At 34.6% G+C, this 27,933-nt stretch overlaps 2 protein-coding genes and 1 long non-coding RNA gene across 11 annotated transcripts; all 3 read left to right on the top strand.

The window, feature by feature from the left end:
* Positions 1-9,652: 9,652 nt before the first annotated feature.
* Positions 9,653-13,187, top strand: LOC130715759 (uncharacterized). Of its 9 annotated transcripts, none has more exons than XR_009011769.1 (5): positions 9,653-9,908; positions 10,895-10,945; positions 11,094-11,125; positions 11,948-12,613; positions 12,865-13,187. It is a non-coding gene; the product is annotated as an uncharacterized LOC130715759 (long non-coding RNA). The 9 variants fall into 9 exon arrangements; XR_009011768.1 differs by having other exon boundaries at positions 11,094-11,160; XR_009011765.1 differs by having other exon boundaries at positions 11,085-11,125; positions 12,530-12,613.
* A 3,560-nt stretch (positions 13,188-16,747) lies between these two features.
* Positions 16,748-19,912, top strand: LOC130710738 (U-box domain-containing protein 11-like). Its single transcript, XM_057560088.1, has 4 exons — positions 16,748-17,156; positions 17,869-17,985; positions 18,081-18,509; positions 18,602-19,912. The coding sequence occupies exons 1-4, from the start codon at positions 16,851-16,853 to the stop codon at positions 19,670-19,672; spliced, it is 1,923 nt and encodes a 640-aa protein (XP_057416071.1). The 5' UTR covers positions 16,748-16,850; the 3' UTR covers positions 19,673-19,912.
* A 1,987-nt stretch (positions 19,913-21,899) lies between these two features.
* On the top strand, positions 21,900-24,993 carry LOC130710737 (pentatricopeptide repeat-containing protein At3g12770-like). Its single transcript, XM_057560087.1, has one exon. It carries the CDS (start codon positions 22,045-22,047, stop codon positions 24,508-24,510), a length of 2,466 nt encoding a protein of 821 aa, XP_057416070.1. The 5' UTR covers positions 21,900-22,044; the 3' UTR covers positions 24,511-24,993.
* The last annotated feature ends 2,940 nt before the right edge of the window (positions 24,994-27,933 follow it).

Raw genomic sequence — 27,933 nt, 5'->3', positions numbered from 1 at the left:
GAGGGAGTACTTTTTGTCCTTCTTTCTTTTGTTTTTAATATCTTATTAGCATTTTGGTATATATATTAATTAACACTTTGTGTAGATTTCATCGATAGCTGACTGGTTTTAACTGGCATGGTTAATGAAACATCAATATAATTGCATGATATGCTTTTAAATGCAATTTGAATTGTTTGATTCCCTGATTTAATTGGTGTTTGCACTCAGAGATAGCATGATTTGATATTATTGTATGATTCACATGAAATTCATAGGCATAACATGAATTTTTTTTGAAAATCAGGGAATGCTTTGAATCCAAACCAATGTGAGGGAGTGTTCCTATACACTTGTGAGCTGAGAGACTCCTCATTGTGTTGCATGATTGGTTTTGTTTGAGTCTCCGATTATCATTGTTGTATGCAATTTCCTGGAAATGATCAAGACATATTTTGTTCGGTATATACAGCCACTTAGCCATATAACCTACCATTTACATTTTAATTCCATTGTTAGCCCCTTTGAGCCTGGAAAAGATTATTTTTGTGATTTGTTCGTGTTTATAACCTTGAGCCTTAAAAGAAAAACAATGATCTCACCAAAGCTGAATGGGTTAAGAGAGCACTTGTTCATGATATGGTTGTATTCAAGTTGGGGGGAGGAGAATAATAGTGCTATTTTTGTGTGGTTTGTGTATCAATCTGTTTGTACATACTTGAAAGTGAAAAAAAAAGAGAAAAAGATGAAAAAGGAGAAAAAGAGAATTAAAAAAATTGATTGATGAAAAGGGTGAAAAAAAAAGAAAAGAGTGGTGAATGAGAGAATTGGTAAAAGCACTAGAGTAATTTATCATTTATGGTTGGTTTGAGCTATGATTGCTCTCTTAGCTTGTTGAGTACCTTGCATATCCAGAAAAACCAATTTTCTCTGAAGCTTAACCAAATTACAACCCTTAAAGACCTTAGAGATCCTTGATTGAACATGCAGCCTTGATAACTGCGGAGACGGATAACAAAATTGATTTATGTGATTCAGTGAGTGAACTGAGTGAAACACTCACCTTAGTTTGAACATAATGAATTGATGAGTGAATGAGTATTCTTTGGTTAGATACGAATGGATTGTATGCCTATCGATTTTTAGTGTGGATATGCATTAGTATCGCTGTTGTGTTTTTCATTTGTGGGCATCACATTTATAATTTTGGATCCTTCAATTTAAAATCTTAAGAAATCTTGCAATTTGAGCTTTTGAGGATTCAAAGACCATGCCTGTTGAATGAAAGTCATGACCTTTTGTTTGAGGACAAACAAAGTGTTAAATTGGGGGGAGTTGATAAGTGAAATTTTTACGTGTTTTTCATTATCATTATAGGCACTTATTTGACCAGTATGCTTGCATTGTTGCTCATTTTATCCCCAAAGTAGCTTGCTTAGAAAATATTTAGTTTTAGCATAAAAATAATGTAAATATTATGCTTTTAATATTTAATGTCTTAATTTTGATGTAGGAGTAAGATGATCACTTGAAGAAGGCTTGAATCTTGAGCAAGAAAAGCAAGTGAGGAAGTTGGCTCAAAGTTGGCTTGAGCGTACTGAAAACAGAATAGAAAAAGAAGCAAAGGAATGAGTTAGCTCAAAGTTGGCTCAAACCACCATTTTACAGTAGATTTTCAGCATAGTTCGCTTGAGCCAACTTGAGTTAGCTTGAGCCAACTAAAGGCTGTTTTAAATACTTCAATATGAAGAAAGGTTCGCTTGAGCCAACTTACCTTGGCTTGAGCCAACTAAGGTCGGCCAGAAACTCTATAAAAGGTCAGACCACGAATTTTTTGGGATCTCTTCCATTTTTCCTCCCTAAAACATTCATAGGAGGCTGGGCTTCATGGAGGAAGGGTCCCTGGGTCTAGGATTGGCAGATTGAAGCTCCGGAGCGTGGTGGTGACCGCCGAAGGACCGTGACAACCTCTCGGAGGCGATGGAAGGCTTGGGAAAGCTTCTATCGTCGTGGATCCTTCGCCGTTCTTATGGGTTTCGTCTCTTCTTCCTTATCTCTTGTACATGTTGTTTCTATTTTTGTATTTAGATTATTGAAACTTGATTCTTTGATTTGTTGTAAACTCATTCATTAATTTAAATGGAAATATTTCATGTATGGTGTTTCTTTTTGTGTTTCATGCTTCTAACCTATCAATTGATAATCAAAAGAGCTTCACTAATTTATAAATAGATCGAGAGGTTGACATGAGTTGGTGAATGCTTAGATAAATGAAAGTAGAGCGCCTATGTCTTAGGTCACAACACTGTGTTAAAGTTTTACTTTCCTTGCTTCAAGTATCGATTGATTTGCGTTAGATTTTCAAGGACTAGCACGAGATCGGGAGATAATTGTGGGTCCGGTTCAAGAGAGAAACCACTCACTGAACCAATTGTCTAAAGGTGGGAATATCTTAGGTAAGAGAAATAGAGGATTTCCACGTGACAAGTGGGGTTCTGAGTTCTAATAGGAGTTTCTGGAGTGACAATGGAGATTCGCAAGCCTAGGTACCTTGTTTTAGGATAGATAGGTTATTGGGAATGCCTTTGAGAGAGAATTTGAGCTTTTGTGTTCCTTTTGGTTTTCTAGATGGTAAGGGATTACGTCTAGGATTTTCATCTGAAGATTCACCTAGGCTAGGGATAGTTAGGTGGATAGCTCTCGACATCATAAATGAAATGAACCATTACAAAAGTGTTTGAGTTGAAAGCAATTAGAGGATTAGGTGAATGCATTCTAAATATGTTTTCTTCTTCGTTGTCTCTGTAAACTTTCTTTTACTGCTTTCATTTATATTAAAAAATAACAAAACAATTTTATCAAACATCTTTTCATCTGCTCAAATCAATATTTAGCTCGTGGAACCGATGTTCACACAATCCCTGAGGACGATAAACACGTATCTGCTTTGCTATGATTGAATTATAAGGGTTTAGTTCCAAAGCAGTACTAACAAGGAAAAAACCTTTATCATTGTTAAAAAAAAATCTTGCTAGGCACACTTCTTCTTTTTCAGGGTTTTTTTGGGTTGAAGAAGTTATGCTACATGTTGCTCCCCTAGAGAATGCGGATGTATTGGCTTCCATGCCTCCCATTATTTAATCTATTTGAGGTTTTTTTTTAAAAAAAAAAAAGGAATGGAACCGGAAATACTGAGCTGGCCCAATTAAGGTCCAAAGACAGTTTCAATTAAATTTTGTTGCATTTGAAAGGAAAGCAAATGTGGAACCCAGCTGAATGTTTGTTGTGATGGGAAGTATTCATGAGGCATTTTCTATTGAGACTAGCTAATTTCTAGGAGGGTCTTTCTCTTATTGTTAAGTTGTTTTCTTCTTTCGTCTTTCTCCTTTTTGTATTGGGTTAATTGAAGTACTATTTGTACTTCATTTCAATAAAATTTGGCTTATCTAAAAATAAAATAAAAATGAGAATTAATTAAAATGAATCAGAAAAAATGGAAGGATAAGTTAGCCAATCATGGTTATCTCATCTATAGTCTCAAAACATCATAAGTAAAGCAAGATACAGCTAATTAATCGTTGGGGGCACGTCTCAAGCTAATCAACAAGCGTGTTGATCGATCGGTTATCTATGACCAAGTAACGACGGACATAACATAAGAGTGCATAACCTCTTTAATTCCAGAAGAAAAAAGTTATAATTAGTATTTGATTTTTATAATCAATTGGACCCCTCAATGTTCACAGATGAAGTAGATGAATAATTAGATTCTTCGACTCATTTCCTCATTCAGCTTAGCTATATCTCCATTAGCTATTCGCTTCTTTCTGTGTTGCTGTTCATGATCATCAGACTATTGAGCCACGCATTTGTCCAATTTCTACTAATAATGTTTCTTTTATTTTCTATTTTGTGCAAGGTTTCTACTGCATTTCTATCATAGAATTAATAATGAATAAAAAGGTTAAAGGAAAAATTATTGTAAAACACAGCTTCACTAATGTAACCTTTTGATTTGTCACATAATTTCACACATTACTTAGATTCAGCTACAACGATATCGCTAATGCATAGTGCTCCTTCAATTCCCCACTTTATTAGTATGGGAGGTTGATTTGTAATATGAGTGTTCTTTTGGATATATTGTTGGAGGTGATGATTTCTCATAATCTTAAAAAGGAATTTTTTGTGCGGATTTTTTTAACTAAGGATGGAGCCCTGCGAAAATAGCTTTTTTTTTAGTTAAGAACTTACATGTAGAGTTTGAGTGCTTACTGATGCATTTATTTTTTTTTGTCAATGGGCTCGAGACAAACACACGCCTACATGCTAAATAATTAAAATTTAAAAATCATTTGGTATATAAACAACAAAGCAATAGATAGGACATTTCAAAACCCATTTGTTTATTGTAATGGCATTATTATAAAATTCTATAATATGATATGGCTTCCAACTAACCACCTCTACTATATCGCTTCGCCTGCGTCATTGCAATTCGCAAAGATCTACATTTGTAAATAACGAGTATATAAAATTCATTATTAAACTCCATTATATTTATATGGTTGTCTTCACTATTTAATAAGACGACAAAATGATGGCTTTAACAGGTTGGCAAACGACTTTGTATCTCTTCATTTTAGCCCATCCAAATGCTCCCAATCCAGCTAGCAGCCATAATCATTGTCACAAATACATTGCCGATTTTTTCCTGCCCATCTATATATATATATGTAAAGTAAAGCACACTTGTGTTTTTGCATGCAATTAATGTATTAAACCATAAAAGCTCACATACTTTTATATTAAATACATTAAAAAATAAAAATTTAATAAACTAAAAACTGAAAAAAATTGTATTATAAAAACTTATTCAACTACTTATATTAAATAACCATTCATAGACTTAAAATTGACTTGAGTTTTGCATTTGACAAATTTAAAAAATCAAAATAAAAAAATAATATTTATTAATAAATAATTTAGATAAAATACTTTTAAAATAAAAAAATTTCTATCAATATATATCTATCTATATTGTACTTGGGGCTCTTATTTCCCAAAGTAATTATATATATATATATATATATATATATATTTAGTTTTTCCAAAAAAAAATATCTATCTATCTATATATACTAGTAAAGCTCACTTGAGCTAAGTATTAAGTATAAATACACATATGTATTAAACCATAAAAGCTCACATACCTTTATATTAAATACATTAAAAAATAAAAAATTTAATAAACTAAAAACTGAAAAAAAATTGTATTATAAAAACATATTCAACTACTTATATTAAATAACAACATTCATAGACTTAAAATTGACTTGAGCTTTGCATTTGACAAATTTAAAAAATCAAAATAAAAAACAAAATAATATTTATTAATAAATAATTTAGATAAAATACTTTTAAAATAAAAAAATTTCTATCAATATATATCTATCCATATTGTACTTGGGGCTCTTATTTTCCAAAGTAATTATTTATATACATATATATATATATATATATTTGGTTTTTCCAAAAAAAAAAAATATCTATCTATCTATATATATTAGTAAAGCTCACTTGAGCTAAGTATTAAGTACAAATACACGTGAAAACCTACATACATTAGTAAAAAAATTTGGTGTTTTAATGAGATAGCTTAGTGAGTGAATGAACGGGTAGTGGAAACTTGTGCACTAATGATTTCAGTTTTAAACTTAATAAATATCAAATGTATAAGCAAAAGAGTAACATCCATGCCAAAAGTGTAACAGACCACAAAGTTATATCTGCAAATGGTTTTAGCACAGTACCTTAAATTAAAATCAAATTTAATGTTAATTTTAAACTAATATAGTAATATCAATTTAATCCAAGAAAAAAAAACTATTAACAATAAAGCATACTTCCGCCAAAATTAATCTTGATATGCAATGGTCTTAGTTTGCTGACCAATTTTCTACATGAATATATGTATATTTTTCTTAAACTCACAAACTCTTAGAATTCCTTAACATAGTAACTCCGAAGAAAAACTAACATTAAATTAAAAATAGTAGCATGATGGCAATACCAGTGTCAAAAACTGAATAAAATTGTTAATTTAGGAGGCTATTCAACTATCTACATTAAATAAATAAAAAATAAAATGTATTATATTGAACCATGCATCTATTATATCTCTATATAAACAAACCAGTGAAATCACTCACAAACTCAAATTATTCATATTTCTTAGACTTCAGCTGTTGGTGAGAAAAAAATGACAATTGTCTCTAACTACTTCAACAAGTATGTCATTTTTAATTATTTTAGTTAATTTCAAAATTGCTTTTTTAAATTACTCATTCTTATTTCTTTATTGCATGAGAAAGATCATCAACAACAACAAGAAACACACATTACTTAGTGATATATCCCCGTTGCAGATGATTGGAAAATAAAACTGTGAGTTTCACATATATGGTAATTTACTAAACAATTCTTCTCATTCAATTGAAATCATACAAATATATCATCATTTCTATATTTATATAACACAAATCAGTAACAAAGTGTGAGCTACATAAATTTATATACTGCACTAGAAAGATAAGTGTAAAATGTAGTACTCACTATATTCTTGATAAGAAATAGGAATCTTTCACTCCTCAATATTGTCATATTATATATGGAAAAAAATAGCAACTTAATCATTCAAAGGGAACAAATGACGTCCATCCTGCAGTTAGATAGAATCTATTTTTATGTTCGTGAAAGTGATTTTAAAAGAACTTCTATACCACCAGCAATGGTAAACAACCACATCAATCTTGATAAAAAAAAATTAGCACAACTGATAACATCATTGCAACGACTAAAACAATATTAGAAAAAAAAAATAGTAGACTACCACGTTCATTTCAATACTAATCTAATTAAGTAATTAAATTTCTTTTATATCAAAAAAAAAAACTACTCTCATTTCAATCTCAATAGAAATCTACCTATTTTTTCTTCCGATGAAGCAAAAAAAAAAATCTACCTGTTTGATCCTTTTTTCCCTTATTAGAGAAAGAAAGTGTGAGAATATCATAACTCAATTATATTTAATTATACATATATTCTAAATATTCTTCTAAATAATAGCTTTCTTACCTTTCTGCAAATTTAAATATTACAATTAAAAAATACAAATTAAAAACGAACCCGTGCAACGCACGGGTTTAATTTCTAGTTTTTATATTTATTTCATTCTATTCCTAGTTTTTTTTCTTTCTCTTTTGCCGTTTATTTTTTGAACAAACATAGATTCATTGCATTAAGTTTAGAGACATGAAGTGTCACGATACAATAAGAGTTAGGATAAAAGTTAGATGGCTTTCAAAAAAAGAAAGATAAAAGTTAGATGCAATTTTTTTTTTGCTATTTGTGTTCGTGATGTTAACGAATTAAAAATTCAGCTACCCATTAACTAAGATGTGATCAGAATTACATTTTTTAATTTGTGTCATATTTTAATTGGACCACAGTAAAAATTACATCCATATCTCAGATCAGCTTATTAACTTGGATAAATCTAATATTTCTTTTAGTCAAAATTTTCTAAAAGATAGGAAAAATTTCCTTCCGTTCAGTTGAAGTAGACCAAAGTAGTTGTAAGTAATTCCAATTACTTGGGGTTGCCCACATTTGTCTAGAGATCATAGCAGCAGATGTTCGATTTTGTTCAGAAGAGGGTGTCGAAAAAACTTAAGGGTTGGAAGAAGAATCACTTATCAAATGCAGGTAGAGGGAGGTTTTGATTAAATTAGTGCTGGCTCCATGCAAGTCTCCATCAGTTATAATATGGGTTGTTTCTCTTTGTCGTTGAGAGCATAATTAGTAGGTTTTGCAGGCGAGTAAATTGGGAGATTGGGAAATTCATTTGGTGAACCGGAACTCTATGTGCTCAGCAAAGAAAGATGGGGGAATGAGATTTAGAAGGTTCAAGGTGTTTAATGGTGCACTATTGACTAACAAGGGATGACGTATTATCCAAAATCCCAACTCACTCTTGGCTAAACACCTCAAAGCTAGATACTTCTCAAGAAAGTATTTTATGAAAGCAAACTCTGGTTATCTAGCCAACTATACTTTCATTTTAAAATTTAATTAAAACAAATTTAAATTTTATGATTTAAAAAAATTCAATTAAATGACTGTGCAAACAAAATTTATATTAATTGTACACACCTTTAGTTAAAAAAAATGGCTAGAAGGAGAATGCAATTGACATAAAATTCATTTCTTTCCCATTCCATAAATATAATTAATAGTTTATTACCTTGTTTCAAAAAAAAATTATTACCGATAAGACATATATTGGATTCCATCTGTGTGTTTGTGGTCCAAACAAATATTTTACACACAACACAATTATTATTACATAATTCACCAGAACTTTATAAAAAAAATATAAGAATGGTGGCTCTGGAAGGCTTCACATCTCTATGGTTAGCATCAAATCATTTTCCATCATTTTTTTTATTTCTCTATCAAGAAAATGTTTTTCCTATGCTAAGGCTGGCAACCAAAATTCCATAAAATAAATAAATAAAAGATAATATAAAAAAGGAAAAACAATGGTCGGTTTTCATTACAATTAATAATATTCCAATCCCAACTGTATCCCTTTGTTTCCTCTCCCTTTCATTATCGTTCCAAACTGCAATCTTTCCGAGATTCTCGGTTTTACATAGTAATAGATATAAAACCGTGCGTTGCACGGGTATTGGTTTTAATTAGAATATTTATCAACATTATATAAAAATTATGATAGTTTAAATAAAAATAAGAAATAGATATTAAATATTTTTTACTTATAAATTATAATAAAATAAAATAATTGTGTTAAAACATTTTATAATCAGTATTAGAGTTTTCTTTATGTAAATAAGTAATACTATTCAAATTTAATAATTAGCATTGAAATGATTTTAACAATTTAGAAATGTATATATTTAATCATACAATAAATTATGAAGTGAATTTAAAATATTTTAAATTCATTATTAAGTTTTAATATCACCAAATAAATTATAAGAACATTTTCTTATACGTTTTATCAGCAATTAATTAACTTTAACTTTGATAATTACAATAAATTATAGTTTTAATAGTCGAAAATATTATTTAGTAAATTTTTTTTATCTGTAATTTTTTTTCTCTGTTATGCGTCTTTTTTAAGTTGATTTTTTTACTAATATATAATAGATCCAAAAATTATATTTAAATAAATTTCTTTAAAAAACACACACACGTCATACTTAATAATGTTAATTTAAAAAAAATTATAAATTATTTATTAATAAATTATAGTGGCATTTTTGAATTTTAAAACTATTTTTCTTAATTTTTCATTAATAAAATTAATTAATTTTAAGTATAAATAAAGTTTTCCATATAAAGATATTATTTAATAAAAGTTTATTCTAAAAATATCATCTTGTGTATACTCTATACACTTTTAATGTATATAAAAGACTATTCTAAATTACTTAAATAATTATACTATATAACTCAATTTTTATGTATTTACTACATCTTATTCTCCAGTTACTATTCATAAGAAACAACCAATGAGCTTCCGCCACCTGGCTTTCTTTTCTTTAATTTTTCGTTTTTTTACTTAACATGTGGGATACGACGTCGTTGGCCTCACCAGCACTCTTCCTCTCCAATTCCACATCAATCCGAATCCAGCTGCGTTTCCACCCACTTCTCACCAATCCATCAACTGTGTCGTTTCCGATTTGATCTGATGAGCCTTTTTTTCCGCCGTCGGTTGCTGTCGAACCATTCACGTCTCGACATCTCAAACGCTCAACTGTTCATTCATCACCCCTTCTCATGAGTTGCAAAACTCTTAGGGTTGAATGCATCAGCAAAGGTTGATTCTTTACTCAATGGTATGTATCAATCCAAATCTCCATTAATTTTCTCCATTGGGTTGGATATATTCGTACCACTCAAACTTTTTATCTCTATTGTAGATTTTGATTACCTACATCTGCTAGAGCTGTGGTTGTGTCACTGTAGTTTCAAATTTTGGCTATAAATACCCACCCCATGTTGTGAACTCCCATTTAACCCATATCCATATCCCAATCCTTCTGCTTGAAACCCCTCTTATTTCCTTTGCCAGTTATGTGCGTTGAAGTTAGTGGGTGGGAAAGCATTGAAATGTATCAGTAAGGTACCTGAGATATATAATATATTGCTTTTAGTGCAGAATTTTGTAAGGCTTAAGACATATAGTATATTGCTGTCCATTTTGTGTTGATGGATCAAGAAAGGATTAGAGGGGCTTTCTTTCTTATGGCAGAAGATGGAGTGCTGTTAGGATTGTCTTAGCATAACACCTTTTTTTAATTTTATTTATGTTTTGCTTTTCCCTCTTTGAAATGTATTTCTTTTCTCTCTTCATTTTGTATATGGGTTATAGCACCACTTTGTATATGGCTTTTTGAAGAATTATAAGTTTCCTTTGTTCTTATTTGATGGCCAAAGAAGTACTTGATTATTAGTTTATTGCATTTTGTTGTTTCTATCAATGTAATGTGATTTAACTAATTTGATATCCTTAAATATAGCAATTTTTGTGATTCTGTTTTCGTCTTAATTTATCTATCAGACTCATTTTGTTGCTAACGCAGAAAATAAGAAAGAGGAGCATGATAAAAAAGCATTAAGGCCTACAATAACAAAAAAATGATTACTCACTCTCTTTCTCTCTGCATTTCTGTACTGTCATCAGCACTTGCATTTGCAAATTCTTTGTGTTCAATGAATTTAGTTCTATAAACTTTGGTTCACTCAAGCTCTAATAACCATCTGCAATGATATTTGATTGTTGTGGAAATTTTACATGGAATTTGCTGCTTCTAATTTACAGGGCATGAAACTTCTTCCAACTTCCCTTGCTATATTTTTGTATTCATCTGCTGTAAGTTTAACCTCAACACACTTCTCTCCAATCTTACTAATTTATAATGAATGTGGATTATATAATTTCAACCATTATTTTAATCAGGTTAGTTTTGGTGGTTTTCTCCTCCATTATGTTCCTGACTTAATTTGTTCAGTTTTTACAGAGCTAGGAATTGATCAAGACATGTATAATCCTGTATGTAAGTCACATCCATGCTTGCTGCTAATTTGGTTAGACATCTATGCTGCTTATTAATTTTTTTCCCCTTTATTTATGTGTATTATGAATTCTGGTTCTTTTGGATGGACAACTTCTTTAGTTCTTTTGTCTGTAAATTTGAATGATTTGCTATGAAAGAATGTCCTAAAATAAAATGGTCCTTAATAATGATTTTTGTAAGGTTTCCAGTTATGTGTTTTTGTGAGTTCATGTAAAAAAGAAAAGCCATTGAAGAATGAAATCCCCAACCTTTACTTCTCATATAATGACATGAATTATAGATTAATTAATTTTGTTAATACTAGGGTGTTCCTTGGCATTGATATCTTAGATTGCAGTTGTGCATAGTAAAAAAGGTTTGCCATGTTTGGTGTCATTTGAAAAAGGCATGCAGCAAGGCAACAATGAGTGTAGAAGGAGGGGACTAGAAAGACTTAAAAAACTAGGAATGTTAAGATCAATTTTGTGAACTTGAAATTACTGTCAGCCTAATTTTGTCTAGGTCTTTCAAAAAATTGAAAAGATAGAAGGAAGCAAAAAAAATGAAGGTGCTCTTTTCTCTTTTATTTACTTACTGAACCTTCTATCCCACACTGGCAAATCATTCTCTCTAAGACTCACGCTGGAAAATCATGCACTTTCACCCATTCCCTCTCCTCAATAAATAATTGATTTTCAAATCCTAAGGAAGGGGAGGAAGAATTTTTTGGATTTTGTGCTAAGTGTAGAACCTTTGTTAGTTTAGAAATATTCTTGTGCCAAGGAAGAACAATGTGATCTAATTCTTTGGTTATGCAGGGGTTATTAAAAGCTAGCTGCCTTGGGAGACTTCTGTTAACTTTCTATTTTCTGATTTTTGGGTTTGCTCTCTCTCTATAAATGAGTAGGGTGAATAAGTTTTCCGCTGTTAAGCTGTCAATAAGTTGAGTGCCAGGCTTAAGCTTAATGGACTACTTTTTATGAATTTGTCTTACTTATTGTCCTTTTTTATGTAGATCATATCTAAGATGACCTTTACCTCTTAACTAATATCAGCTTCTAAGATGACCACCCATAATTAGAGTTCTTTATACTTGATGACCACTTTGATTCGTTTGAAGTGTGTACCAACTCTAATTGAAGTAGATTATATCATGTTTCTCAGATGATTGAGATTCTGCGAAGGATAAGGGTAATATTATATCTAGAAAGTGGACTCTTTTTCCTTCCCATTGTATATATAACATTATATATTTTAAGCTTCTACTTGCTTTGCAAGTTCATTAAGTTTTTGCTCCCTTTGGTTGTTTATATAAATTTATATTTTCTAATATTGCACACCTCTTTGAATTTGGTCTTCTTTTAGTTTTATATTTTCCATTGGATTAATCTCGGTTATAGTTTTTCTAGGTTGTAGCTGGAGCTACGTAATATGAGGAGGGCTGCTGGAAAGTTTTGAACAAGAAACCTTTCAGTGGATCCGAGGTTAAGATTGTTTCTTTCTGAATTGAGTACTCATCAATTGATACTGTTACTGGAGAAAGGTTTAATATATATTTTTTATTTTATTTTTAAAGGCCCTCATATTTTATGTGACAAACTATGCATATAATTTTCAGTTACCCATTACTATACATGAGTTCATAAGGTGAAAACGTGGTTCTCATTATATAATGTATATATGATAAAATGGTGAAACTTACTTCTTTCTTTTTATGCTCCATTTCTTATTGCAGGCATTGCAAGGAGCACTACTCAGCTGTACATATACTGTACTTGACTATGCACAAACTGGATTGATTGCAACATATTTCTTCTTTAAAGATACTCTTTAAGATAGGAGCAGATTCATCAGGGACTATCCCTGTGAACAGAGTTTGCTTGGATTAAGAGACTTTGATGCACACTTAATATTTTATTTGTGTTACTATAGTCAGCTATTTCTAAGATAATATGTAATTATGATATAAATTTAATCTGATTGTCACAGTGTACCCACCACATATACCCTGGCTGATTGAAGCATCACAAATTTGAATTAAAAAGATGTTTAGTTTCATTCTTTGATATATTTTTCTCCATTTCATTGATTTTATTTTCCTTCTTTTTATACATCTTATTTTATTAACAAGGTTTTATTTTAAATAAAAAGCAATGCAAATTTTCCATTGTTTTTATATATAATAAAGAGAGGTTATGCACCGCAGTATCTTTATAATAAGATTTAAGATACTGAAGTTATTCCAAAAAAAATACTGAAGTTCAAAATTTTAATTGAATTTAAAACATTACTAATTTCTTTCAATGTTAGTTGACCAGTTTCAAATTTACCAAGGGCTTTGTGTGCAAACACAAGGTTTTGATGTCACTGATATCCTTTTATGCTGTTGAGGTAAATTTGGTTATGTCATTTTTATGGTACAAGGCTCTCGAAAATTTGTTTATGTCTTTGGTTTATAAATTTAGCTCCTATAAAGTGAGTGGACTCTCAATGATTATTCCCTAATTAAGAGCATGAATCACGTCTTGCACCACATTAATTACATTAAATTAAAAGATTTAGTCTTATGATGTTAAAAAGTCTTTCTTTTATTTTATGTGTGTTAATGAGTCTCTCCCAGCACTACATTAATTACCTTGAATATTGATTTTAAATGATAAAAATATTAAGAAAAATTGATGTCTAAATGACTCATGAGAAAGTTTGAGTAAAATAACTCATCGTTCAATCACATTAAAGATAAGTGAGTTAGAATTTCTATATTTTATTTATTAGTTTATTTATAAAGAAATCTTATTTGCTCATTGAGTTGTGGGTTAGTAACTCATTGAGTTGTAATTTATTTGTTCATTCAAAATCTGTAAAACTTATTAAGTAGAATACCTTTGATAAATATTACTCATAAAGTAAAGGTACAATGTCATCTAAAATAAATAGAAGATGTCACCCGTGATAGATAAAAATGACCGTTAATTTATTTGATATGACATCTATAGTTATATAACTCATCTGTTTATCACATAGTTAGTCTGAATGAATTGTTAAATATATTTCCCGTGCGATGCACGGGTACCGGGCTAAATACTAGTGTAAAATAAAACAAAACAACATTATAGTCAATATTAAACAACACATGTAACTATTAAAAAAATTCTAAGTATATCTTTACGAAAAGAATTTAATCATTTACTAATTATGATATTTTATATATTTATTTTATATAAAATATATTACTCTATATAAATTTAATTATTTTCTCAACTTGAGGTCAATAATTAATATTTTAACTACATATAGAAATTTATTTTAGATTTTAATTAAATGTATAGGAAATGAAGATAAATAAGTTTATAAATATATTATTTAATGTTGGTAGTTCAATAGTTTTTTGACATTACAATTTATTCAGTTTTAATTTTATTATTTAATATATTTATTGGAAATGAAATTCTTTATTTTTAATGTATTTTAATATAGAGGTAGGAATTACTTGATGTATTTAATGCAAAAAAGCTCAAGTCTCCTTTACATATATATATAGACTAAGTACTCTAATTAACTCTTTTTTTTTAGAAAATCAGTACTCTAATTACAATAGGGAAGGAATTTATTAAGTTATAAACCAGTTGTCAAAATTCGAATTAAACATCATATAGTATTAACTATTAAATAAGCAATGCAATTGTCCTCCTCTTGTAAAAAAGAAAATCAATGCAGTAGGTTTTAACTTTTGAACCTTAAAAAGAAAATAGAACTTTTGAAGTTAAAAATTTGATTTAGAAAACTTATTATCATGGAAGTGTTTGGTCTTTATCACACCCGAGTAAAATAAAATTATCTCAATAATTGATATTTATAGTTAAACTAAAAATAAAATCAATGCAATTAGATAGTGTTCAAAAAATAAAAAACGTTGTTTTATCAAAATGTAGCATGAAATATTATTAAGGCTTAGATAGTTTTTTAAATCATCTTTCAATGTTTTTTTGGTACAGCTCATAAAGAAAAAAGAAAACGGCCGAGCTAAGGTGATGCCTAAAGCATCAGCTAAAAGAAGGAAACTTATTCCCGATAGCGGGTTCTCTACAAGCACTAAAGCCTCATCCTGCTAAGCTCCCACCTTCGCCAAGAAATCAGCACAACCATTACCTTCCCGAAGAGTATGATGGAAATCCACACTCCAAGGTCTTCCCAGCATCTCTTTGACGTTCTAAACCAACAAAGCATACAAGTGAGTCGATGGAGGCTCAAACATAACAAGATTGACAGCGTCAAGCGAGTCAGACTGACAATCCACCAATCTTTAACCACGCTCCCAGGCAAAGGAGACACCATGGAAAATCGCCAAAAGCTCAAGGTGGAGAATATGGTCATCATTTAAGAAGCCATAAAACCCCCTGCCAAGCACCCATGGCAAAAAAAAAAATCATTGTCACCCTAAAAACAAAATTTGGTACACATTTTACAATTGAATTTGATTCTAGTTCATTATATCTCTTTTTTTATGATTTTGGTTCACACTTTTCCGGTAATATTAGTTTTAGTCTCTAACAAATGATGAGTTCAAAAAAAAAACCTAACAAATGATCATGTTACTATTACCATGTTAACTTTGCGAGTGATCATAACATAAAATTACTTCCAAATCAAATAAGTTTGCTAGAATTTTTTTATACGAAACACAAATAGTTCATTCTATCTTTTTTTTTCTCTAATATATTTTTTTTTAGTAAAAGTGCAAGTTATAAAAATTCATTCTATGTGCTGGAATATGCACAATTTTAACACGGGTGTAATGAATGATAAATGTCTTCTAAAAAATATGTGCCGAAATATGATATGTTTACATTTATTTTCCTCGAAACCCAATCTAAACCAATCCCAAAAGAGAATTTGAATTTTCTTATGCACATAATATATAGTTATCTTAAACTTTGTTTATATCTTTCTCTATAGTCCAGGGCTCGATTATTAGGCGGTGTGCAATTGGAAAATGATATATTGAGATGTGTCTACTCACTTAAGAGATTAATCTCATGACTGCAAACCTAGAGAATACCTTGGGTAATAAAAAAAAAATTAATAGGTGCAATCATTTGAATATATAGTTAATTTTCCTTTTCATCTCTCATAATTTCCTATCACACAGCCTATAGTAACTATTCACTTGCCTTTAGAAAAAAACTATTCACTTAGATTTTCCGTAGTAACTATTCACTAAGATTTTTAATAGAAAATTAGTTGTTGTTTATACATATCATACCTTTTTGATAAGAATATACGAGGAGAGATAAAAATCAACTTTAAACACCCACCCGTTTAAACTACTAGGTCGAGAATTTAATTCCTATCAGCCGCACTCACGAGGAGACATTAGCATTCACCACCCATAATTGCGCGACCAATTAAACACAAAAAAAAGTGTAAAATAATAAAATAATAATACTAATTGCATATTTCTTAAAATATATGTTTCTACTTTCTTCACAATTATTTAATTCCAAAACCGAATTAGTCAAATTTGATTATTTTAATCAATTCCTAAGAACGTGAAGCCAATAACTCATTACAATACATTATTATTACAATACATTATTATTACAGAGATTCAGCACTCTTTGTACGTGTCGACACTTGATAAGTCTCATCACACACCTTAATTGGACTCCCCCTGACCCTTCTTCCTCCTCCCTCCCAACACAAACCGAGACAGCAGCCGAAATGGCCGCCGGCGACCTCGCCGGAGATCGCACGCCGGAGCTTCTGCGTCTCATCCACGACATCACCGGAATCTGCACCGTCTCCTCCGACGCCTCGTTCAGGAAGGACTGCACCGATCTTGTTCGCCGGATCTCGCTGCTCACCCACTTGTTCGACGAGGTTAAGGACTTGAGCTCCGATTCGAGCTGCTCCGGTGCTGGTTCTGCTTCTGCCGTGGCTTCGTGGTCGTCTGATCTGGTTGTTGCTCTTCACTCCGCTAAGCGCTTGCTCTCTGTTGCTAGGAATTTTCGTTCCAATTGCTCTTCGGTGAGTGTCTCGATCTTACACGCTTGTTGTTTTCATGCATCAGAGGTTCAGCAAAACCTCACACATTTGCATAATTGGATGTAGTTTCGTCAATTTTGCTTGATTTTTCAGTAGTTCAGATCTGTAGTTCACGCAGCTGAAAAGGTTCTGAACTTTTCTTCTCTGATGAAATTTCACTGCTTTCCTTGAAGGAATGCTAGTTTCAATTTGATGAACTGAGAATGAATTATACAAGATTTATATTTTGGGGGTTTTTTAATTTGCTTAATTTGTTTTTTCTGTGATTGGTTGAGTCTGCAACTTTTAGTGTTGATCTAGCATATGATAAAGTTTCAAACTTGCCATCTGCTATAGTGTTCATTATTTCTTATTTGAGTCGATATTCGATGAAATGATTCAAGTTTTATAGGATTTGAATCCATTCCTAAATGGGTGTGCAATGAAATCACTATATGTTGTCATCTTTTATTGGCTGCTGATTGCTTGCTCTCATGTTCACTATAATGTTTTATTGACGGGGATTGATTTCGGTTAAGCATTTTGTGTGTTGTTGTTTGTGACTGTCAAGGTTCATTGTAACATCATAATCTTTAAATAGAGATGACTTTGCATTTCTCTGATTTTGTAACTTGGAATCTTACAACTGCTAAATTTCTGTGGTCATAAAGGGTGTCTGTGTAGATCTCTGAAATTTTATATATCTTGATTTAAGGATGGATCGGCCAAGACCATTGTCTACCAATTTCAGTGCGTGACGTGGAAATTGGAAAAACTGCTAAGCCACTTACCATATGACGATTTAGACATATCAGAGGAAGTCAAAGAACAGGTATAGTTTGGATAAATGTGGTTTTTTCTTTCATTACTCTAACGGTTTTACCTGCAAGTTCATGAGTTAATTGTGTGATATTATCTTCTTTTTAGGTGGATTTGGTGAGAACACAATTAAGACGGGCCACGGAAAAATATGGGTATATGATTTCAAAAATGCCATCTTATGAATTATCCCAGCCCCTGGCTCGAGAAATTAGTCCGGCTCTTGGCAAATCCGTGATTGGGTTGCATAAACAAAACAGCTGTCCTGAAAATTTATCAGAACTAGACAGCATTCCTGAAAACAAAGGAGAGAAAAGTTGCAGTGCAAATGGAGCAGGATCTCGATTAGAAAGAACAAGGACCTTTTCTGTAGTCCCCTTATCGAATGTAACTATTGATCCTGACAGTCAAGGAATTTCTGAGAGAAAGAACCAACCTCAGATTAAGAAGCCTGAAGCAATTGTATTTCCTGAAGATTTTCTTTGCCCTATATCCTTGGAACTGATGAGGGATCCTGTTATTGTGTCCACCGGTCAGGTGAGTTCATTTTAGACGCTGCGTTATATACAAGGCATTTTTTCCTGTGAAGTTTTCACCTCATCTATATTTCTTGATTTTTTTTTCTGCAGACTTATGAGAGATCTTACATACAAAGATGGATAGATTGTGGACATCTAACGTGTCCAAAAACTCAGCAGAAGCTCGAACATTTCACCCTTACACCCAATTATGTTTTAAGGAGCCTTATTACTCAATGGTGTATGGAGCACAACATTGAGCAGCCAACAGGATTAACTAATGGCAAACTAAAAAAAAGTGATGGATCGTTCATAGATGTTACAGGTGACATAGCAGCCATCGAAGCTCTAGTCCGCAAGCTCTCGAGCCGGTCCATTGAAGAGCGCAGAGAAGCTGTTGCTGAAGTTCGATCACTGTCCAAACGGAGTACTGAAAATAGGATACTAATTGCTGAAGCTGGAGCAATTCCAGTCCTAGTCAACCTTTTGACATCAGAAGATGCATTGACACAAGACAATGCAGTTACTTCAATCCTCAACCTTTCTATATATGAAAACAACAAGGGACTTATAATGCTTGCTGGTGCCATTCCGTCCATTGTCCAAGTCCTCCGAGCCGGTACCATGGAAGCAAGAGAAAATGCAGCAGCAACCCTCTTTAGCTTGTCACTTGCTGATGAGAACAAAATAATAATTGGTGCCTCAGGGGCCATACCCGCTTTGGTAGAATTGCTCCAAAATGGGAGCTCTAGAGGGAAGAAGGATGCTGCAACAGCATTGTTCAATTTATGCATTTATCAAGGAAACAAGGGCAGAGCCATCAGGGCAGGGATCATCACAGCTTTGTTGAAGATGCTTACAGATACAAGCAAATCAATGATTGATGAAGCCCTAACAATAATGTCAGTTCTTGCCAGCCACCAAGAGGCAAAGGTTGCAATAGTGAAAGCCAGCACTATACCAGTTTTGATAGATCTTTTACGGACAGGATTGCCTCGCAATAAAGAGAATGCAGCTGCTATTTTACTTGCCTTGTGCAAGAGGGATGCTGAAAATCTTGCTTGTATAAGTAGACTTGGTTCTGTCATCCCTCTTACTGAACTTACTCGAACCGGTACTGAGAGGGCCAAACGAAAGGCTACCTCATTGTTGGAGCATCTTCGCAAGTTACAGCAGCTTTGAATGGTGTAGTTCTGCACACAACTTGTAATTTTATGTCTTTTCCTCTGATTATTTGACAATTTTTCACACAACGGTTTGCAAACTGACCATATGAGGCTGAAATAAGAAAGCAAGCCTCGTTGGTTTCAGTTTATTCTTTCCTTCTTTTCTGTTTGCTCCTTTGTAACCCCTGTATGAGCGTGTAAAGAAATCAATTCATATATTATTTCCTTAATGAAATCCACACAATTTATGTTTTTCTGTATGGCTTTGTTGAAAATATTTACTATATACAATGAGCTTCTAGCCCTTCTACCTTGAAGTTAAGATAATTAAGTCATTGCTTTTGTTAAAGTAAATTAATTATTCTCATGTATTTTAAAGAATACAAAACTTTGTTATATTTTACGAATTCGATTGAGATTTTCAGTTAAATTCAAGGTTCCTCAACAGACGAAGATAAAGTCAAGCAAAGGTTCCCAAGCATTTCAAGACTGGTGTCTCAAGAGCAAAGTAACCGAACATTACTAGCGTCTGGAGAAACGTTTCAGTGAACCACTCAGCTCACGCCCTTGCGAAATGGTTGGGTGATTTGTCAAATGTCAAATCTTCTTTTCAAAGTTCTGGTGCTATGAGTAATCAAGCAGCAACAGGTAAGAGGCAGTGGACACTACCAACCTCACAAGTCAACTTATCAACATGCTGGTAACTTTACGGGCACTGCAAACCGTTCATGTGGCCAATGTTTGAACAATCAATTTTTGGCCAGTGTATAGATTACCTAGTATTTGTACTCTCCCAGCAATAACTCAAACAGTTGTTGTCACAATTTTAACCACTTGCTGTCGGAGCTTTAACCGGTGGAGATGTGCACAATCAATCGGGAGGAGCCGCAAAATTGCCGACAACAACTGTTGTTGGAGGTGCACTTCCGTTTGAGGGTTGTGAATCCGCAATCACCCCACGTACCGACCAGTAATGCCGATAATCAAGTTTGGCAAACACCTACAAATTAAGGTAGTGCCGGTAATACTAGCCCACAAAATCTACCACGCGATATGAATGCCGACACTAAGAATTGGCAATCTCAGGTTGACAACCTGGGCTGAATTCCCAAAGTTGCACAGGAGTCAAGTCTCAAACATTGGGGCAGCACAGTCCAAGAACTTACATTCGTTTGCAAATAGATGAAAGCAACCATGACACAGTGCACATGTTAAAACCAATAGATGAATCATTGTAATACGTACGATGGAAAACAACAACACAATGCGCATGATGTTGGCACAACAAATTAGTGGATTGAACTAAGTGTTGGTCGATGATCTCATGATCCATCTCAAGTCGGTGAAGTTCTAGGGAATGTAGGAGTAGGAGCGGGGAAGCTGAACCATTCTCCTATGTAGTTCAACCAAGTATATATGATTCGGTGAGGTGAAGTCATGATAATGGGCAATGTACCTTATCAGGGGTTATGGGATAACGTATCGGGGATGAATAAGATACGCATGTCGACCACATGGTCGAGCAGGCTCTTAATCGATTTCATTTCAATGTTGATAACGCTAACCAACCCTAACTTCATTTAAGCATTCTCGGACTCGGTAGAACAAGCTAAGTTGCTAAGGGGTCTTAAAGTGTCGAAGCTTAACAACATCGAAGAGGTCGGCGAAACGATTGTCGAGTATATAGATATGTACACTTGGTGGCAAATGACAGGGAATTCAACCTTAGCGAGGTTTGGAAGCCTGAAGCGTTTTAAACTACTCTTTCTATAACTACTGAGAATCAAATACCCGAATACAAAAGTTACTTACCGAGAATTGGGACCACATTTGTTTAACTTTTTAAATAGTGAGATGTAATTAAAGCGATTGAAGAACTGTTTAAGCTTTGGAGAACTCCTCTTTGGGTAGATCCTAACAGTTTTCGATTATCCAGAATTGTATATCTATCTCTTAGCTTTGAATCCGTGGACCTTAGTTTTATTTGTAAGAGGAGCAATTGTGTCGCGAGTTTTTAGCGAGGAAAGTCTCCTCTTGCTAGTCTTCTACCACTTATCCCTAACCCCTTTGTGCCTATTTCTTCTTCTTTTTTTTTTTAATACATCGGAAAGATAAATTGCACCCGCCAGGAATCGATCCCTGGACCTCCTCCTACCCAACCCATATGTCCCCCAGCTCCTACCACTTGAGCTATCCTACGGGGACCTATTTCTTCTTCTTAATACATGAAGTTTATTTTATTTTTTAAAAAGAAGCTATAGGGATCCTCACAAACATAAATAAGCCTTCTGTTTAAAATATAAACCAGACAGTTGCAACTAATCGAGTAGAACTACAAGCTTGTAGGTTTGTAGAAACATTGCAGTTACACCATAACATGCTTGGTTGATGCCTTTATCACACTTTCACCTCAGAGACACAATAGCGAAACACAGAGCACTTATCAGCTGCAGATTCATATACACCAATGCACCACACCCAGCATTTGCTTCCATTCACAATGCCCCATTCAACCAACCTCTTCCCACCTTCTCCTCACTCTTGCGTGAATTCTCCAACACCCTTATCCATGTCAAGTCAATCCACGCACAGATTATCAAGAATTATTGGGTATCAACCCAACAATTTCATGCCCCACAGCTCATCAATGCGTACTGTAATCTGGGTTTTCTCGGTGTTGCCCGCAAGGTGTTTGATCAATGTTCTCACCCGGAAACCGATCTCTGCAATGCCATGATGGATGGGTTATGCAAGAACCAGGAGTACAGGGTGGTTTTCGAGTTGTTTAAAATGATGGGGTCTTGTGATATTGGAATCAATAGTTACACATGTGTATTTGCTCTCAAGGCTTGTGCTAACTTGTTGGATGATGAGTTCGGCATGGAAATTGTTAGGACAGTTGTTGGGAAGGGATTCCATTTGAATCAGCATGTGGGCAGTTCGATGATTAACTTTTTGGTAAAATCGGGGAATCTTGATGAGGCGCGAAGGGTTTTTGATGGAATGCCTGATAGGGATGTTGTTTGTTGGAATTCAATCATTGGGGGTTATGTGCAGGAGGGTCTCTTCAAGGAAGCGATTCATATGTTCTCTGAGATGATTAGCTGTGGGATAAAGCCAAGTTCTGTGACTATGGTGAGGATACTCAAAGCGTGTGGCGAAAGTGGACTTAAGAAACTTGGAACTTGTGCTCATGGTTTTCTCCTTGCATTAGGCTTGGGCAATGATGTGTTTGTGCTTACTTCATTAGTTGGTATGTATAGTAATGTGGGTGACACTAACAGTGCTTCTTTGGTTTTCAATAGCATGTGCAGTAGAAATTTGGTTTCATGGAATGCTATGATTTCAGGATATGTTCAAAATGGTATGGTACCTGAATCATTTGCTCTCTTTCATAGACTTGTACAAAGTGGTGCTGGGTTTGATTCAGGAACATTGGTGAGCCTTATTCGGGGATGTTCTCAAACATCTGACTTGCAAAATGGAAAAGTCCTCCATGCTTGTGTCATTAGACATGGTCTTGAATCAAATCTAGTTTTGTCCACTGCAATAGTTGACATGTATTCTAAATGTGGTTCCACAAAGCAGGCAACTATTGCTTTCGGAAGAATGGAAAAAAGGAATGTTGTTACTTGGACTGCTATGCTGGTGGGTTTATCACAAAATGGCTATGCGGAGGATGCCCTGAAAATATTTAGTCAGATGCAAGAAGAAAATGTGGCTGTGAATTCTGTCACTCTTGTTAGTCTTGTGCATTGCTGTGCTCACTTAGGATCTCTCAAGAAAGGAAGGAGTCTCCATGCTTATTTGATCCGGCATGGTTATGCATTTGATGCTGTTAACATGTCAGCCTTGGTTGATATGTATGTCAAGTGTGGTAAAATTCACTCTGCTGAGAAGTTATTCAATAATGGATTTCATTTAAAAGATGTTATACTCTGTAACTCCATGATTATGGGTTATGGAATGCATGGTCATGGACATCATGCACTTGGTGTCTTTGATAGAATGATTGGGGAGAGGCTCAAGCCAAATCAAACTACATTTGTTTCTCTGCTAACAGCTTGCAGTCACTCAGGCCTTGTTGAAGAGGGTAAGAGTTTGTTCCATTGTATGGAAAGAGATCATAACATTAAACCTAGTGACAAACACTATGCTTGTGTTGTGGATCTTCTTAGTCGAGCAGGCCGTCTTGAGGAAGCAGATGCATTGGTGAAACAAATGCCCTTCAAACCCAGCACTGATGTGCTTGAAGCTTTGTTCAGTGGTTGCAGAACCCATAAGAATATTAATATGGGGATACAAATTGCAGATAAATTAATTTCTCTAGATTACTTGAATACTGGAATTTATGTAATGTTATCTAATATATATGCCGAAGCAAGAAGATGGGAGTCCGTGAATCATATACAACGCCTCATGAGGATACGGGGCTTGAAGAAAACACCTGCATATAGTTTGATTGAAGTAGGCAACAAGGTTTACACATTTTTTGCTGGAGATGATGCCCATCCTGGCTGGGAAGAAATTAATCAGTTCTTAGAAAATTTGAGGCTTGAGGTGGAGGCTTCTGGTTATGTTCCTGACACTAGTTGTGTTCTTCGTGATGTAAATGAATCAATGAAGGTTAAGTTGCTCTGGGGACATAGTGAGCGTTTAGCTATTGCATTTGGTCTGTTAAGGACACCTTATGGAAGCTCGATTAGGATCACAAAAAATCTTCGTGTCTGTGTTGACTGTCATAGTGTCACCAAACACATATCAAAAGTAGTTAAGAGGGAAATAATTGTCAGGGATGCTAATCGTTTCCATCACTTTGTTAATGGTGAATGCTCATGTAATGATTACTGGTAATGAGGACATGCTGAGAACCAGTGGCCAAGTGGCCAAAGCTACCGTAATGAGGAGATTAATATACAGGGTTGGTTGATGTCACATTTCTTGGATCCATTTCTTTCTGATTTAGGAAATTCATGTTTGCTTACATCATTAAACATAACCAACCACTCATTTTTTGTTATGTGGTGGTGTTAGAACTGGTACCAACAGAACAGAGACACCAAAGTAGTCAAACTGGTTCGCACCCTCTCTTAGGAAAACAGTCGTGAGTCAAGAGGGAAAGAAAACTGGAAACGTTTATTATCAGAAAACACTCTTGAGAAGAATTACAACTGGACACCAATAGCCAGCCACCAAATCCTAATTTTCCCAAAAGCTGCCCAATAGAGGTACAGCCACCTCTATTTATACTTAACCCAAAAACCCTAATAAAACATAATAATAAAATATTAAACTAATGCTGACTGAATAATAAAAACATAATGCTGACTAGATAAATAAAGATAGAAAACCCAAGGCTGTTTGGCTGAGAACTGTGCCCTGTTTGGCTGAGGCTTGCAGCCCGTTTGGCTAGCACACAGCCTCTGTTTCAGCGCTAGCTAAGGCAACGCTTGCTCCTCTATCACGACGCCTCCTATAGACCTTAGTGACAGGAGGTCTAGGCCGAATTCTATCAATACCCCCCCCCCCTAAAAGAACCACCTTGTCCTCAAGGGGAAAGTGAGGAAAAACATCTTGGATATCTGCAGCTAACTCCCACGTATTGTCACAAGAGGGAAGGTGCTGCCACTGCACCAACACTTCCACCTGCCCAGCATGAGATTCACGCCAATCCACAATATCCTCATGTTGCACCTCTAACTCCTGATTTTCATTCAACATAGGTGGCAAAGTTTGTGGTAACTGGTGCGGCTTGAGCGCTTTCTTCAGCAAAGACACATGGAAAACGGGGTGAATTCTGGAATGTGCTGGCAAATCTAACTTATAAGCAACTGCACCCACCTTCTCGAGTACCAGGAAAGGGCCATAGAAACGCGAAGCTAATTTTTCATTGGGTCTCTTGGCTAAAGAGCGGAGGCGATAAGGCTGCAACTTCAGGTAAACCCAATCACCAACCACAAATTCGACCAACCTGCGATGCTTATTTGCATATGTTCGCATTTGATCCTGAGCTTTCAGCAAATTCTGCTTCAAATCTTGTAAGATGTTATCACGCTGCTCATGGAGCTGGGTCACGACCTCCACTTTAGTAGGAATGGTTCCAGCCATAATCAACAAAGGAGGATCTCGGCCATACAGTGCTCGAAAAGGAGTCATCTTGGCTGAAATATTATAGTTGGTGTTGAACCAAAATTCAGCCCAAGGTAGCCAATCTGGCCAGTGTTTCGGTTTAGTGCCCGAAAAACAGCGAAGATACGTCTCAACACAACGGTTGACAACCTCTGTTTGGCCATCTGTCTGGGGATGGTAAGCAGTACTAAGCTTCAGTTGTGTGCCTGCTAAACGAAAAAGTTCCTTCCAGAATTGACTCAAGAAAATTTGGTCCCTATCTGACACAATGGAAGAAGGAAAACCATGTAAACGAACTATCTCCTTGACAAAAACAGCAGCAACTTCCGGTGCAGAAAAAGGGTGTCCCAATGGACAAAAATGAGCATACTTAGTCAAGCGATCAACCACAACAAAGATAGTATCTTTTCCTTTAGCCCGAGGCAGCCCTCCAATGAAATCCATAGAGATGTCACTCCAAACGTGGGCAGGAATAGGTAGGGGTTGCAACAATCCCCCAGGAGAAAGAGTTTCATATTTGTTTCGTTGACAAATATCACACTCTTGTACATACTTCTTAATGTCCCCTCTCATACCTTCCCAAAATAAGAAGCTGGCAACACGCTTGTACGTACGGAAAAACCCCGAATGACCTCCCGTAGGAGTATCATGACACTCGGCAATGATAGTCGGAACTCGGGAAGAAGATTTTGGTATCACCAACTTACCCTTATAGTATAATCTGCCCCTGATAAGAGAGTAATCTGTATGCGCCAACGAATCGGTCAACAGATCCTGAATGATGAGCTGGAGTTTAGGGTCCTGCTGAACCTCATTATCCCACCGTGCCACCTCGGGAGATGTGAGGACGGATAAAACCGAGAACATCCCTTTTCTAGATAACGCATCAGCTACAGAGTTCTCTTTTCCTGGTTTGTATTGAATTTCAAAGTCCATCCCAATCAACTTAACAGCCCATTTAAACTGTTCTTCAGTAAACAACCTTTGATCGGTTAGGAATTTCAGGCTTTTCTGATCAGTTCTGATGACAAAATGTCTACCCAGCAAATAATGGCGCCATTTCTGAACAGCGTGCACTAGAGCCATTAACTCCCTTTCATACACAGATTTCAATTGAGCTCTTTCGGACAACCCTTGGCTCCAAAAAGCGATTGGTTTGCCATCTTGCATCAATACCGCTCCTAAGCCTTTACTTGAGGCATCAGTTTCCACGACGAATTCCTTTGTAAAATCTGGTACCACCAAGGAAGGTAAATCTGCCATGGCCTTTTTGAGGGTCTGGAAAGCGGCTTCGGCCTCTTCACCCCAGCTGAAATTATCCTTTTTTAAAAGGTTAGTTAATGGTTTTGCCAACTTCCCATAATCCTTGACAAACCTTCTATAATACCCGGTCAACCCAAGGAATCCCCTAAGACTTTTTATATTCCTCGGCTTCGGCCAAGTACACATCGCCTCCACCTTTCGTTGGTCAGCTGCTACTCCTCCATCAGATATTATGTGCCCCAAGTACTCCAATCTGGTTTGCCCAAAAGTACACTTCTTCTTGTTAACTTTCAAAGAGTTTGCATGCAAGACAGCAAGAACCTGGCGTAAGTGAGACATATGTTGTGCCAGATCTACACTGTACACCAAAATATCATCAAAAAACACCAAAGCAAATCTTCTGAGAAAAGGTTTCAACACCTCATTCATAAGAGCCTGAAACGTCGAAGGGGCATTTGTGAGCCCAAAGGGCATTACTAGGAATTCATAGTGTCCTTCGTGAGTTCTAAACGCTGTCTTCTCAATGTCTTCACCCCTCATTCTAATTTGATGGTATCCGGATTTGAGATCGAGTTTGGTAAAGATAGTAGCTCCTCCAAGTTCATCCAGCAACTCTTCGATGATCGGAATGGGAAATTTGTTTGGTATGGTGATCTTGTTCAATGCACGATAGTCCACACAGAACCTCCATCCTCCATCTTTCTTCTTAACTAGAATGATGGGACTGGAATAAGGGCTGATGCTTGGCCGTATTAACCCCGCTTCTAACATTTCTGACACCAGTCTTTCTATTTCAGATTTTTGATAATGAGGGTATTTGTAAGGCCTAAGATTGGGAATTTCTGCTCCTTCCTTGAGATGGATCGCATGATCGTGTCTTCTAAT

The sequence above is a fragment of the Lotus japonicus genome, chromosome 4 (genome assembly GCF_012489685.1).
Source record: "Lotus japonicus ecotype B-129 chromosome 4, LjGifu_v1.2".
In the NCBI taxonomy this organism is placed as follows: domain Eukaryota; kingdom Viridiplantae; phylum Streptophyta; class Magnoliopsida; order Fabales; family Fabaceae; genus Lotus; species Lotus japonicus.
Note: the sequence above shows the minus strand (reverse complement) of the source record. Positions and strands in the feature narration are given on the sequence as shown.